A 16,041-nucleotide genomic window follows, 5' to 3' on the forward strand; every position below is an offset into this window, starting at 1 on the left:
ATTATTTATAACGTCCCGCGATGAAACTTCATATTTTTCTATACAAATGACTCCTTGGGGCGGGGAGGCACTTTCAACATTTTTTTTACGTGTCCCAATGATTGATTTAGAAGGCACATACGTACGAGGGAATAAATTCTCTCGTACGTGTTGGGCGGTGTTATAAAGAAGAGGATGAAAACAAAATAGTCCATCTTTTTTACTTGATTTTTCTTGTTTGTCTAAACTTTGTTTTCCTTTTTACGCCTTTAAAGAACACGTTTCAAATATTTTGAACGAATTGTTCATCTCAGAGCGATGTTAAAATAAAAATAAAAATTTTTAAGCAATTGCCAGGATATGAAACGTAAACGATAGAAAGAATAGCAAAATATTCTGATAGATCAGTTTGTTTTGGCAAACTCATATGCTCAGCAATAAAATTAAACTGAGATGAATAAATTTGAATGACATTAAGCTGACTTTGACATTTGAATCTGGGATCCAAATAAAAGAAAGAACAACATTCTGCACTAACGCAAAGGAATGCAATTTTTTATATATTTAAGATCTTTCTCTTCATTTTAACATGTCATCTTTTATTGGAGCCCTAGCTTTTCTATTTCGAATCTGTCTTATTTCGCCTCTTTACTTCGGAATAGTCTTTGTGCTGGGAGTTGTAAGAGTAAAGTACGAGGTAATATTTTATGTGGTAATATATCTCGTATGTGGTAATATTTTGGTCACTCAAAGTAGAACTTTTGGAGGGGGCCTGATTTTATTTCGATAGGGGAGGCATATTACAAAATTAGAATAGATATAGATATATAGATATATTTATCACAAAAGCCCCATAGGCCATGGATATTACAAATACAACAAAACACATAAAACATAATAAGTTCAAACACTTTTGAATAAAACCCCCCCATGTCTCATCCCCACACTCACAAAGTTTCCCAAATTTCTAATATCCACTTTGCAACTACTTCCTATTTTATTTTCTAAACAACTTCCATCTATGACATCCCTCCCAAAAATTTCCCCCCTAAGTAACTTCAGTTCTTCACAATAGCACATAAAATGTTCTAAATCTTCAGACTTCCCGCTCATCGGACAAGTGAAGGGACTACTCTGTATCTTAACCCTACCTAAATACTTTCTTCTCCCCCCCAACTGGCATAAAATTCCCCCCTACTGATAAAACCTATTTTAAAGTATCATTTTGAAGCCCAAATTGTGGGTATATTTCTTCTCCCGAGGCTTCTTTAATTTTTCTGTTATTCCAAGAGATTATGACTTAACCTTGTCTTCTCGCCAAACCTGGATCTCCTGATCTTGTAGCACTTTTTCCACAGCTTTTGCAATCAATCCTGTTTCCACCCCAGTTCAATGCCATCATTCCACCAGCCTGATAGCCCACAATTGTCTAGTAGGCAATTTGAACAATTTGCTCTGAATTTGCACTGGCCAAGAATCTGTTCTTTTATCCAGTAACATTTCAGTGAAAGCATTTTTTGTTAAATGATAATGTGGCATAGCAATAATTTTTTCCCAATAACCTACCATACGTTCTAACAGTTTATTTCTTAAGCTAAAAAGACCCAGGTCACCCTTTATAACAATGCTATAATTATACTGAAAATTTCACAAATTATAGGGGAAATAGTAGAAGTGTCCAAATTGGGAGGGGAAAAAAGACACCATCCTAACTATAGTCCAGGACTTTTAGCTCAAAAAAGTGTCGAACCCGGACAAAATTGCAATATAAACGAAAATGGTACCAAAATGATGAAAAAAAAATTCTGTACAACATACTAAAAGTCCCCATAAATCCGAGTGGGGCGAGTACCCGAACAACAGGGGAAAAGGGGGAAATGCGGGGGAAAATGGGAAAAATGCCGAACATGCCCAGAAAATAGTTTAAAGTGAGTTTTCTGAGGTTTTCACATACGCTGATTACGAAATTGACATCTAAAATTCAGTATAGAAGAAGAGTACTACGGAAAATGGGGGAAGAGGGGAAAGAGGGGAGAAAAGATAAGACTACAGGGTAGGGGTAGAAAGCAGTTTGAAAGATATTTTCTGGGGTATTCCTATCTGGTGATTACTAAATTGAGAACTAAAATGATATAAAAAAATTGATTAACATAAAACGGGGAAATGGGGGGGGAGGGAGGGGAAAAAGGGAAATATACAGGGTAGGGGTAGAAAGTGTGGACATGTTTACAAATGTTAATACAGGAGATCTATAGAGGTTCGGCTACCCCATAGGTTCGGAAAAGGCAAAAAAAAAAACTCGAGAAAGAAATAAGGCAAGAAACTGAAATTACTTTATTCCGTATTCCTCGCCGTTATCAACAAGCGCGTGGGTTCGTCAACATAATCCTGTTCTAATTCGACATTCAGTAAGAGAAGCAAGGTAGACTAGTCACCGCGGAGTTCCAGTGCCGACGACAAAACCTATCCTGACGGAATGGATGGCCAATCCGTCGAAAGTTTTTCAGGAAGAAAGAAAAAGTCGTTACACTGGCATCCGATGGGAACATAAGGATAGATGGCGAGATTTTGCATATCGACCCTGCACTGCTTTTTCAACGTCTTTTGACTGCTACCCATACATCTGAAAATGACATGGCAGAAACTCTACGTTACGAGCTGTGCAGTTATCCACCCGCTTTGTTTGAGAATTCTGGCATAATGCGTCAGCCAGACAAACATGCACTAGCGAAAGCAATATGGAAAGAAGCAAAAACGGACTCAATTCACCACCTGCCAGTGTCAGATCGTGTCACTGTAGTTGACGGAGGTTGGCTGCTTCAGCAAGTACCTTGGAAGATTGGTGATGCTTATGATTCAATCTGTGACAGCTATGTTAGTTTCGTTACTCGACGCTGTACCTCCCCTACTGTTGTCTTCGATGGATACAGCACTGGTCCAACCACGAAAGATGCTACCCACAACCGACGGTGTAAGGGAAGCCAGCATCAAGTGATCGATTTCAGTTTAGGGATGAAGCTCCAGAAAAAGAAGGAAGAGTTTTTGAGCAACTCTCAGAATAAACAGCGAATTACAAGCTACATCGGGGAAAAACTCAGAGCCAAAGGATTTGAAGTCGTCCATGCGAAGGACGATGCTGACTATCTAATCGTGAAGACTGCTGTAACGAAAACAGAAAACTCTGAAACAATAGTTCTTGGCAACGACACTGACCTTCTGATTCTACTCTTGTATCACCTCCCGCCTAATGCAAAAACACTTTACTTCGAATCGTCAACGAACACAAAAGAAGCGATAACACGGTTCTGGTGCCTCAACGAAGTTAACAAAAAAATGAGAGAAGTATCCAGGCTACTTCTGGTAGGGCACGCACTCTTGGGATTTGACACGACCTCACGAATTTTCGGACTTGGAAAGCAAGCTGTGCTACCTCTTTTGAAGAAGAGCGAAGTGTTCAGAAAAAAATGCGAAGTGTTTCTGGATGAATCATCGTCTAAAGATGAAATTGTGAAAGCGGGTGAATATCCTCTCCTCAGTTTGTATAAAGCACGACCAAACGAAGATCTCACTAAGCTGCGACATCGAATTTTCTTGGAAAAAGTTTCTTCGTCTAATACTACGGCGTTTGTTAAGCCTGAAAGGCTTCTGCCAACCGAAGCTGCAGCTTCATTCCACTCCCAGCGACTGCGCCTCCAGGTATCCCTTTGGAAAGGGGAACCAGCTGACCTCGACCCGGCTGATTGGGGTTGGGTCCTCAGAGACCATAAATACTCACCTGTGATGACCGATTTGTTGCTCGCACCTCAGACTCTTTTGAGTGTCGTGAGATGCAACTGTAAGACAGGCTGCGAGAACTCGCAATGCAGCTGCAAGAAAAATGGATTAGCGTGTACGTTCGCGTGCGGAGAATGTCAGGGTATCAACTGTTTGAAAGGGACAACGAGATTGTCGAAGACGAGGAGCTCGACTAGTGACATCAATGCTGTGTTTTTCAAGTCAACTCTACTGCCTTAAAAAGTGCAGATTTTACCTATAGTTACTGAAGTTTTTTTTTAGTTTTTTATTCAACGATATTGCCTTCGAAAGTACAATTTTTACTTATAATAGCTGAAGTTTTATACTGTGATCACTGCCAAGCGGTTGTTTTCTTTATGTTTAGTAATTCAAATGGTTGTAAGAAATGTCTGTGATTCAAGAAAGTAAAAGTTTGATACTTAAGCGAGTTATTTTGTCCATAGGCCTACTTATTAGCCATTAGCAGCTGGCTCAGGAGTCAGGCTTCCCTTCCCCTTTTCCGTGATTTCCTCCAGTTTTGTTCGGTTTTCATGATTCTAGTTTTCTTTCCTTCATTTTAGGTGTCAGTTTCGTGATCAGCAGATAGGAAAACCCCAAAAAACACATTTCAAACTGATTTCTACCCCTGACTTCAATTGTCCCTTTTCTTCCCCTCTTTCCCCCTTTTCCCCCGTTATGGTGGGGCTCATGTTCTTTATTTCATTTTAGATGTCAGTTTCGGGATCTGCAGATAGAAAGACCCCAGAAAACATATTTCAAAGTGCTTTCTAACCCTACCCTGTATTTCTAAATTTTTTCCCCTCTTCCCCCGGTTCCCCCCGTTGTCCGGCGTATTGTTATTCTATACTGAATTTTGGATGTCAGTTTCGTGATGAGCGTCAGGGACAGCCCCAGAAAACTCACTTTGAACTATTTTATGGGCCTGCTCGGCATTTTTCCCAAGTTACCCCGCATTTCCCCCTTTTCCCCTGTTTTTCGGGTACTCGCCCCACTCGGATTTATGGGGACTCTTAGTATGTTGTACAGAATTTTTTTCTGATCCTTTTGGTACCATTTTCGTTTATATTGAAATTTTGTCCGGGTCAAACCCTAAAAGTCCTAGACTACTAAGCGTCTAAAAGAATTACATCCATTTTAACACGGAATGATTTCTACGGAGCGTATTACCCTTTTTTACGATTCCCTGCCCTGCCAAGTTATTTATCAATGTGGGTTTTGTATGACGAATAAATTACAATTGAAATGCAGTTGATAGTACTGTCAATCCTTGAAAATACAGCATCCAAAACACAACTGGCCCCCAAAAAGTTTTGATAAAATACTACCCCCTCTCTATAATAGAAAGTGGAGTTATTTGTGCCTGAATAGGCTGTTATTGTTCCATAATAGACTCCATAACCACGTGGTTACGGTCATGGAGTCCCCGTGGCCATGGAGTCTGATACCAGACACCATGGCCTCAGACCCATAAATAGACTGTTATGGAGTTACTGTGCCTGAATAGACTATGTGCAATATTTTTTTTGTCAATATATTCGTTAGAATGTGCATCGAAAAAGCACAGAAGAAAGACGAATTTTTATAATCAAGACGAGAATGTCCTCCCATGCAAAAAAAAATATATACTCTTAAAAGCTGTTATACATTCTTTTTTTCTGTTGCTCCACTGTTTGCTGAGCTTTCTGTAGGTCATAAACCAATAGTTAAAACTATTTGAGAGTTGAATATTACTTTGTTACTTAATTTAACCCAGAATGTTCCTTTCTATCGTATCACTCCATCGGGAAAACCTCTTATTAAGTTAGGTACCGGCAGAAACGCTTTTAGTACCAGGGTTGCCACCGTCAGTAGGATTTTACTAGATCTAGTAAAAAAAGAAAAATCTAGTAAATTTAGAGGATCTAGTAAATTTCCCGAAATCTAGTAAAAACTAGTAAAAAGTCATGATTTAAAGTAAACAAAACTTTTTTCTATTTTCCTTGAATTCAGGGGAAAAATTATTGTAAACATACGACAATTTACAATTTTTGCTTGTCTGTTTTACAATTTACAATTTTGCTTGTCTGTCTCAGAGACAGACAAGCAGTCACCTATTTTCATCAGCAGAAACTTCACTTCCGGCGTCTAAAGTTGACAAAATCAGCTTTCTGTGCATCAAATCTTACCAACTAAAAATGAAGCTATAATGACACTTGGATTTGTGATGATTGAGAATCTATTCGAATCAAAACAAAAGCCAACCACCCAAAGTGACTAGGTGAATCTCCTCAGTTTGAAAATTTTTATTAAGGAAAAAGGAGCCTCCTGACAGAAATTAAAAGTACGTTGAAATGATATATATGTATATATATATATATATATATATATATATATATATATATATATATATATATATATATATATATATATATATATATATATATATATATATATATATATATATATATATATATATATATATATATATATATATATATATATATATATATATATATATATATATATATATATATATATATACATACATATACATATATATCATATCAACATATATATATACACACACATATATAAATATAAATATATATATATATATATATATATATATATATATATATATATATATATATATATATATATATATATATATATATATATATATATATATATATATATATATATATATATATATATATATATATATATATATATATATATATATATATATATATATATATATATATCCAAAAAAAGGATTTTTGAACTTGTTGGTTTCTGGAATTTTCAATAATTCCAGATATATATATTCAATTTTCAATAATTATATATATATATATATATATATATATATATATATATATATATATATATATATATATATATATATATATATATATATATATATATATATATATATATATATATATATATATATATATATATATATATATATATATATATATATATATATATATATATATATATATATATATATATATATATATATATATATATATATATATATATATATATATATATATATATATATATATATATATATATATATATCCAAAAAAAGGATTTTTGAACTTGTTGGTTTCTGGAATTTTCAATCATACTATGACAACGAAAGAAATGAGGAAAAGAGGAAAAAAAAGAAGAAAAAAGGAAAAGAGATTGTGGAAATCCTATTGATTATCCTCTTATAGTAAAAATCGATGCTTGATGGTAAGCGTGCAGCGTAGCTACACGCGCAAAAAATTTTTTTGAGCAGTTAGTAAAAACAGATGCGATCTAGTAAATTTTTCCTCTCCGATTTAGTAAATTCTTCCAGGTCAGGGCGGCAACCCTGTTTAGTACACATCAGACCATGGCAAAGCTAAATAGGACAGTTCTTTTGTTCCTCTGGTTTTCGTAAACTGGGGAAGTAATTAAATTTGGTGAATGAAATTTAATTTAATTTGCTTGATTGAGCAAAAAAAGGGGGGGGGGGGTAACAATTATCTCCTTTGAAACAGTAGTTTGATTAGTCTAACTGGAGGTTCCGTTTTTTTTTGCTGTTCCGGTCTGCCTAATTAAAGAGCGATGTGGACACAATGTATTACTTACTTTTTGGTTTGGTTAGACCAGAGCACTCCGTTTAGATGGAGTTGTTGTATAAACTTCGAAAGGGGCTCATTCGATTGGGAATCGAAAGAGCTAGTGCCTTTGTTAGTAGTCAAAAGGAATTGGAGGGAAACTAGTCCCCCCCCACCCATCATTTGCCCAAACACATACAAACAAAATTTTGAGATTTGCCATTTTGTTCGGCGTAATAGAAAGGTCCAGATATCATGTCTTTAAGGATGACAGCCACCTCAGAGCCCTCAGGGCAAGGGCTGTAAGTTATGCCTTGGGAGCATATAAGGTTCCTATAGAAAAGGTTGGGTTATAAACTTCGGAGGGGGCTCATTTTACTGGTAATCAGAAGCTATATTATTTATTTATTTATTATTAGTTATTAATTGTTCATTTACTTTTTTTGGTTTTAGACCAGGGCACCTCGTATAGAAGGAGTTGTCGTAGAAACTTCAAAAAGACCTCAGTCGATTGGAAATTGAGAGGGCTAGTTTCTTTTTTAATAGTCAAAAGTGATTAAGGGTTGTCGTAAAAACACCGAAAAGGTCTTATTCGATTGGAAATTGAAAGAGATAATGCCTTCTTTGATAGTCGAAAGGGATTAAAGGGCAGCCAGTCTCCCTCCCGCCCATCATGTCCCCAAACACTTCCAATCAAAATTTTGAGATACCTATTTTTTTGACGTAGTTTAAAGATCCGAAAGTTACGTCTTTGATGATGAGACCCCCACAGTCATCATAGCAAGGGTTGTAAGCTATGCTTCAAGGGCATATAAGGTTTTTAAAGAAAGGGTGGTCGTATTGAACCAGTTTAGGTGCTCTTTTTAAGAGTTAAAATGATAGGAGGACAGCTAACCCCCCCTCCCACGTCATATTTTCCCCAAATGCATCCGAAAGAAACTTTGAGATAGCCATTTGTTGAAAAAAATCCAAAGATCACATAACAAGGCTTTTGAGGTTGACAAAACCCCCCAGAGTCTGGGGGTAAGGGTTGCAAGTTATGCTCCAGGGGCATGCAAGGTTCATGCAAGGTCCCCCCCCCATCCCTATCAAATATGAGGTATATTTAGGTGGATGTTGAACTAAATCAAAACAAACTATGAGCACGAGGAATTTCAAAAAGATGACAAAGCAATATCTCAAGAACCACTTATGTTATTTAGACTTTTAAGAGTAAGTTGTGGGGGGTTTTGAAATAGCCAGAAGCCACTATGCGTATACTTTTAGTACTACCACTACACTTACTGTAAGTTCAGCAATATTGCACAAGACATTTCAGCAATATATCGAGAACGACTCGGGGTATTAATTTGAAACTTTCGGGGCTGCTACTATAACTACTGCTTCTCTTATAATTTAAATAAACTAAAAGAGTGTAAATGTATCCCTGTTGTCAAAGAGCATAGATAGAATCTTCTGGGAATGATATTAAGTTTTATTTTTTAGGTCAACTTGAGAAGGTATAAAATAAAATTAAAAAAATTACTATTTGTGTTAGGATGAAAAAGTGCCAAAAAGTTTCTCCCAACATACAAATAACAAGCCAAACTGTTGATTCTTATAGAAATTAATTAAAAAAGAATTTCCTAAAAATAAGTTTTTATAAGAAAATTAAAGGCCATTTTAAAATTATGCACAGCAGATACAAATACATTTTAAAATTCAAACTCAAAACGACCAGAAATTACTACTAAGGAACACACGAAACCCAAAATGAACAGAAATTAAATTAGGAATCATAGCAAAAACATGCAACAAGTAATAATATAAATGAATAAATATATCTTAAAGCGAGTAATGCCTAGATTGAATATAAATATCAAGCTTAAAATGAAAAAAATATCTTCCTATTGAAGCATAAATGAAACTTAAAACGAACAGTTAATTAAATGAACAATCAATGCAAACAAACATACAATAGATATTAATGTAAATTAATAAATAAATCTTAAAACGAGTGAAACTTAAATTGAACACGCAAATCAAGCTTGAAACGAACAAAAATCACGACAAACAAGAGTTTGAGTATGACCTACTTCTCTCACTGTATAAGTCTAAAACCTGCTCCATCATTGGTGCCTTACTGAACGCCAGTTTTATTACAAATAATTTCTTTTGTTTTTAATATTCAAAATGAACATTAAAATTATACTAAAATTTTGAACTGATGAGCTTTGAGCAATTAATATCATTATAAATCAAATATTCAGTTTAATCTATTAGTTCTTTCTAAAGTTGTACAAGACGAATTAAATTTCACTACAAACAAGAGTTTGGATACTGCCCACCTCCTTAACTTTAAATAAAAACTAAAAGCCTACTGCGTCATTGGCACTTAATTGAAAATCGAATTTTATTATAAACATTTTCTTTTCCACTTCTTTCAGTATTGAAAATAAAATACAATTACAGTGAAATAAATTCTTGAAGTGATGGATCTTTCAACAATTAATATCATTATTCATCAAATATTCAATTTGATGTTGTTTATACTTTCCAATACTGTTCAAGACGCATATAGTTTTCAGTAAAGCGCCAATGACGCAGTAGGTTTTAGACTTTTACAGTGAGAGAAGGAGTTCATACTCAAACTCTTGTTTGTTGTGATTTTTGTTCCTTTCAAGCTTGATTTGCGTGTTCAATTTAAGTTTCACTCGTTTTAAGATTTATTTATTAATTTACACTAATATCTATTGTATGTTTGTTTGCATTGATTGTTTATTTAATTTCTGTTCGTTTTAAGTTTCATTTATACTTCAATAGGAAGATATTTTTTTTTTCGTTTTAAGCTTGATATTCATTATCAATATAAGAATTATTTACTTTCAGATATATTCGTTCATTTGTATTATTACTTGCACAGTATTTTTGCTATAATTGTTAATTTATTTTTGCTCGTTTTGGATTTCATGTGTGTCTCAATAGAAATTTATGGTCGCTTTTTATTTTACTTTTGACTTGTATATGAATCTGCTTTGCATAATTTTAAAAAGGAATTTACTTTTCTTTGAAAAAATTATTTTTTAAAAGTTTTTTTTCATTAATATTTTTTTGGTTTTGATTGCAAAATATCTCAATCTATTCATAATCAATTTTTTTAAAATGAAACTTAAAAAAAAGTCAAACATTCAGTCGAAGTCTCAAAACTGGTATAAAAATAGCAATATCAAATTAAAAAATGTGCTTCTGTTATCCGTGGAGCTTTCATCGTCTGGTATTTGAAGCGTTTTTAACAAAATTGCTATCTCAAATTTTTTTTTCGGATGGATTTGGAGAAAAAGGGCGTGGGGGGACTAGATTAAGGTTCGGTCTCTTTTGACTCTTTAAAAGTGAACTAGAACTTTCTATTTTCAATTAAATGAGCCCTCTCTGAAGTTTATACGAGTATCCCTTCTATAAGAACCATATATATCCCCAGAGTATAACTTACAACGCCTATCCCTGGGCCCTGGGGGGTTGTGTCAACCCTGGAGTTTTAATATCTGATGGTTAAACTATTTTTAACAAAATGGTCACTTGAAATTTTTATCAGATGGGTTTATCCTTTTGATACGCCCAAAAGCGTGGAGGGCTGGAGGGGCTAGTTGCCCTCTGATCTTTTTTCACTCTGAGAAAATGAACTACAACTTTTAATTTCCATTCAAATGAAATCTCTCTGAATTTTATACGAGCATACCTTCCATAAGAACCAAATATGCCTCAGAGCAATACTTGAAACGCCTTCCCAAAACCCTGGATGAGGGGGGGGTGGGGTTGACACAGGAATTTTTCTTATGAACTTTGAACTATTTTTAAAGAAATGACCGTACGTAAAGGTGTTTTTGCTACATGATCTTTCAACTATTTTTAACAAAATGGCTACCTCAAACTTTTATCAGATGTATTTGTGGGAAAAGGACTTGGGGGGGGGGCAGTTGCTCTCTGATCACTTTTGACTCTTAAAAAGGGCACTAGTACTCTCGATTTCCAAGCGAATAGCCCCCTTTGAAGTTTATATGACGACCCCTTCTATATGAATTGCCTCTGGGAAAAAAAATAAGTGGAGTGTGGAGGGAGGCTAGCTGCCCTCCAATCACTTTTGAATCTTAAAAAGTGTATTACAACTATCAATTTCTACTAAAATGAGCCCTCTAACAATTTTATACGAGCATCCCTTCCATAACAACCATATATGCCACCAGTGCAGAACTAACAACGCCTGTCCCCGGGCCCTGGGGGGGTGTGTCGACACCGGAGTTTTTTGTTATCAGAACTTTGAACTATTGAGGAGGAGCGGGGCTAGTTGTCCTCCGATCTCTTTTGACTCTTAAAAAGTGAACAAGAACTTTCAATTTCATATCAAATGAGCCCTCTTCGAAGTTTATACGAGTATACCTTCCATAAGAACTATATAGGACCCTAGAGCATTGCTCATAACGCCTGCCTCCGGGCCCTGGTGAGTTCCGTCGACACAGGAATTTTTCTTATCTGACCTGTGAACTATTTTTAATGAAATGACTATTATAAAAAAAATTTTCCAATGGGGTTGGGGAAAAAAGGGTGTGTTTGTGGGGGGGGGGGGGGCTAGTGCCCTGGCTATCTCAAAATTTTGATTGGATGTGTTTGGGGGAATGATTTGCGTGGGGGGGGGGGCTAGTTGCCCTCCAATCACTTTCGACTATTTAAAAGGGCACTAGCCCTTTGAATTTCCAATCGAATGAGCCTATTTTAAAGTTTCTACGACACCGCCTTCTATAAAAACCTTATATACCCCAGGGTATAACTTAAAACCCTTGCCCTGAGGGTTGTGGGGGATTGTCCTCCTCAAAAACATATTTTCTATTTGGAAATCAGCTACGCTGAACAAAATGGCTATCTCAAAATTTTTATTGGATGTGTTTTGGGGAATGATAGACGTGGGGGGGGGGATAGTTACCCTCCAATCAATTTCGACTATTAAAAAGGGCATTAGCCCTTTGAATTGCCAGTCAAATGAGACCTTTTTGAAGTTCCTACGACACCGCCTTCTATAAAAAACCTTATATGCCCCCAGGGTATAACTTAAAACCCTTGCCCTGAGGGTTGTGGGGGAGTGTCTTCCTCAGAAACATATTTTCTATTTGGAAATCAACTACGCTGAACAAAATGGCTATCTCAAAATTTTGATTGGATGTTTTGGGGGGAATGATGGGCGGGGGGGGGGGCTAGTTGCCCTCCAATCACTTTCGACTATTAAAACGGGCACTAACCCTTTGAATTTCAAATCGATTGAACCTGTTTTGAAGTTTTTACGACAACACCTTCTATAAAAACCTTTTATGCCCCCAGGGCATAACTTAAAACCCTTGCCCTGAGGGTTGTGGGGGATTGTCCTCCTCAAAAGCAAATTTTCTATCTGGAAATCAACTACGATGAACAAAATGGCTCTCTCAAAATTTCGATTGGATGTGTTTGGGGAAATGATGGACGTGGAGAGGGGGCTAGTTGCCCTCTAATCACTTTCGACTATTAAAAAGGGCACTAGCCCTTTGAATTTCCAATCGAATGAGCTTGTTTTGAAGTTTCTATGACAACGCCTTCTATAAAAAATCTTAAATGCCTCCAGGGTATAACATAAAATCCTTGCCCTGAGGGTTGTGAGGGAGTGTCCTCCTCAAAAATTTATTTTCTATCTAGAAATCAACTACGATGAACAAAATGGCTATCTCACAATTTTGATTGGATGTGTTTGGGGGAATGATGGGCGTGGGCGGGGGGGGGGGGGCTAGTTGCCCTCAAATCACTTTTGACTTTTAAAAAGGGCACTAGAACTCTTGATTTTAAATCAAATGAGCCCTCTTTGAAGTTTCTACGACGACCCCTTCCATATGAAGTGCCTCTGGAAAAAAAATAATAATAAATAATAATAAAACATTGGAGCCGTATGGCCTTTACTATAGGCAACGCTAAAGCGTTGCCTCTGAAAACCGAAAAAATGTTTTTATCTTGAAAACACTATGTCAATAAAAAAGAACAGAAATTAATTTAAAAATATTTTCACAAAACAAGTTTTTCAAATAAAAGTAAAGAGCTCCATTCAGCCAAAAATGAGTAGAAATAAAGTCAAATAATCTTGCAAGCGTAAAACTACCACAAATCATTATCAACAAATAAATGAAACTCAAAACGAACAAAAATTACAATAAATAGCCGAGTCAAACTTAAAAAGTGCAAAAATTAAAATTAGTAGGGCTGATAACCGCCATGCCTTCTCAAGACCAGAACATGATTTGCGACTGAAATCAAAATATATTTTAAATGTTTTCACTTTTTTTCACTTTAATCAAAAAAATTTAAGACTTTAAGAAATAAATATCAGTATATTTATATTAAAGTGACAATCCATGTTCATTTGTTTTTTGTTGTTGATTTTTAGTAAAGTGCAAATTATGTTTTGGTCTTGAGAAGGCATGGGGGTTATCCGTTTTTTAGAGTTTCGGCTACTATTGAGCCGGGTCGCTCCTTACTTACAGTTCGTTACCACGAACTGTTTGTAAATAAAAATGGAAATCGTTTTTGAGGAATATGATTGCTTTGTTTACTAGGTCAGATATGCCTTCTACGTAGAATAGCTTCCAATAATAATGTTGAACTAACTTATTTGTAAATTTGCAGGTACCTTCAAGGGAATCGCATCTATTCCATTCCAATTGCTATTAAGAAACTGAAGTCGCTTCAAGAACTGTAAGTTTGTTGAATTAATTTTTATAAAGTGTGCAATTCTGTTTAAAGCTATTTAAAAAAAAAGAAAGAAAAACTTAAAAATCCGTAATTGGTCACGTTCCAATGGAAGTTAATGCAGTGAGTTCTAGGCAATGTTATCGTCAAATTACGATTCCAATAAGGAACGTTTTCAGATTTCGATTCCCTGTTACAATTAAATATTCGTATTCTACTTTTGATCGTACTAAAAAAAGAACCATTTTCGTATTCAAACGTGTGTGTTATATCCTTTAGTGTAATTTGTTTTAAGTATTTTCCTAGGCTAATCAAATTATTCTTTATTTTCTTTTGTTCTGGAGAAAAGTAGCTCCGCATTTTAAAAACCAGATTAGCTAATACTCAGCAAAAAATCTAAACAGAGAAATAAATTACGTATGGCAAAGAAGGAAAAATAATAAATGAATAATAAAATTAAGTAGCCGTGAAAAAACGAGAGCACGGTCAGCTAGTGGACAGAAAAAAGCGAAAATAAGCAGATATTTTGACAAGGACCTCCTCCAAGCCGTCTTCAGTGCATAATCATATGTCATGTATAGCCAGTGAGGTCTTAGAATTTATTTAATAGAAAAAAATTGCATTTCTGAAGAGACAAATAACCCCGCTTTTTAAAAACCTGATTTTGTCTTTTATGAGGCGTATCAGGCTAGTAAAACGAAAAAGATTTTTTTTAATCGTGACAATTTTTTCACAAGTAAACTCTCTGTTTCTCTTTGGTAGTCTACTTCAATAACTTATTACAGAAATGAAACAAGTCTTTTTTTCAATGTGAAAGTCAATTTTTTCAATGGGAAAGTCAACAACTCCTTGCACAAGAATATACTTAGTTCGGCTGCCCTGCACAGGACAAAACAGGGCAGGCGTTATTACCTAGTATTTTATTTAAGTGCATTAAGAGTCATGGAAAGGTAGTCTTAGGGGAAATCTCTTTTAAGCCCAAAAAATGAAGAACATTTGAACTTGCTTTGATTATATCTCTTTTATTTGAACACAGAAAACAGTACGGGACCGTCCAAAACTTGACTTTATAAATGTGTATTTAAGCACTAAAATATACATTAAATTTATATACTTCCATTTTGTCATTCATTTATCTTCTTTTCAGGAAAACGCTACATTTAAACTTCACCATAAAACTTCTCACTTATACACTCTAAGAAAAGAAGATACTTTATGCCATTGGGACTACTGTTATAACAGTGGATTCTTCAAACTTCAACTTGTCTGACATTTATTGACACTACATAGCTATAGAGTTGTCACCCGGTGAAAAAACTCACTAGATTTTATTGATTTCTTTATTGATTTAGTTATTTTCTTCGATAGTCTAGTAATTTACTTACTGATTCAGTGATTTTTTCTTTAGGCAATATAAAAAATCACTAGAAATAGTGATATATCACTATGGGTGGCAACCCTGCATAGGTAGAAGTTTGACTTCGAGAAGTTTGAGCAGCCAAGAGCCGAGTCTTAGCACCTTTTTGCCGTCAGATTTTCTGAAACATTAACCTTGTTTTTTTCCAGAGACAAAGGCTTATTTTAATAGTCGTTAAAATGGTGCTAAGTACCTATTTTTAATTGTAGTGTAGATTATTGTAGATGAAGTTTCCAAATTATTTTACTAAGGGATGTTAGCTTAGGTCTGAGTGTCAATAAATTATCAGTGAGCAATAGACATAGATATATTTCTAAATTTGGGAGGTATGGATGCAATCAAGAACGTGTCCAGGATTTTGTTCCGGGGAGAGGGGGATTACAAAAAAAATAATTAAAAAATGCATTAAAAATTTGTCTATATTCAGTTTTGTTACGTTTTGACGAGTCAGAAAAGCTTTCGGGGGGAGGAGCTCACACCTCCCAACTCCACCCTGGATACGGCCGTGGGTGCAATACCCCATTGATGGTATGAAAA

General features: G+C 35.1%; 1 protein-coding gene across 1 annotated transcript in view; it reads left to right on the top strand.

Moving 5' to 3' along the window:
• Window positions 1-16,041, top strand: part of LOC148955584 (lutropin-choriogonadotropic hormone receptor-like) — a 225,834-nt gene that overhangs the window by 37,255 nt on the left and 172,538 nt on the right. Inside the window, exon 2 of the mRNA XM_089107687.1 lies at window positions 14,025-14,093. Within this exon, the coding sequence (XP_088963813.1) occupies window positions 14,025-14,093 (69 nt within the window). The remainder of the gene's footprint in view (window positions 1-14,024; window positions 14,094-16,041) is intronic.

The sequence above is a fragment of the Artemia sp. Qi Xiang Cuo genome, chromosome 2 (genome assembly GCF_049724085.1).
Source record: "Artemia sp. Qi Xiang Cuo chromosome 2, ASM4972408v1, whole genome shotgun sequence".
In the NCBI taxonomy this organism is placed as follows: Eukaryota; Metazoa; Arthropoda; class Branchiopoda; order Anostraca; family Artemiidae; genus Artemia; species Artemia sp. Qi Xiang Cuo.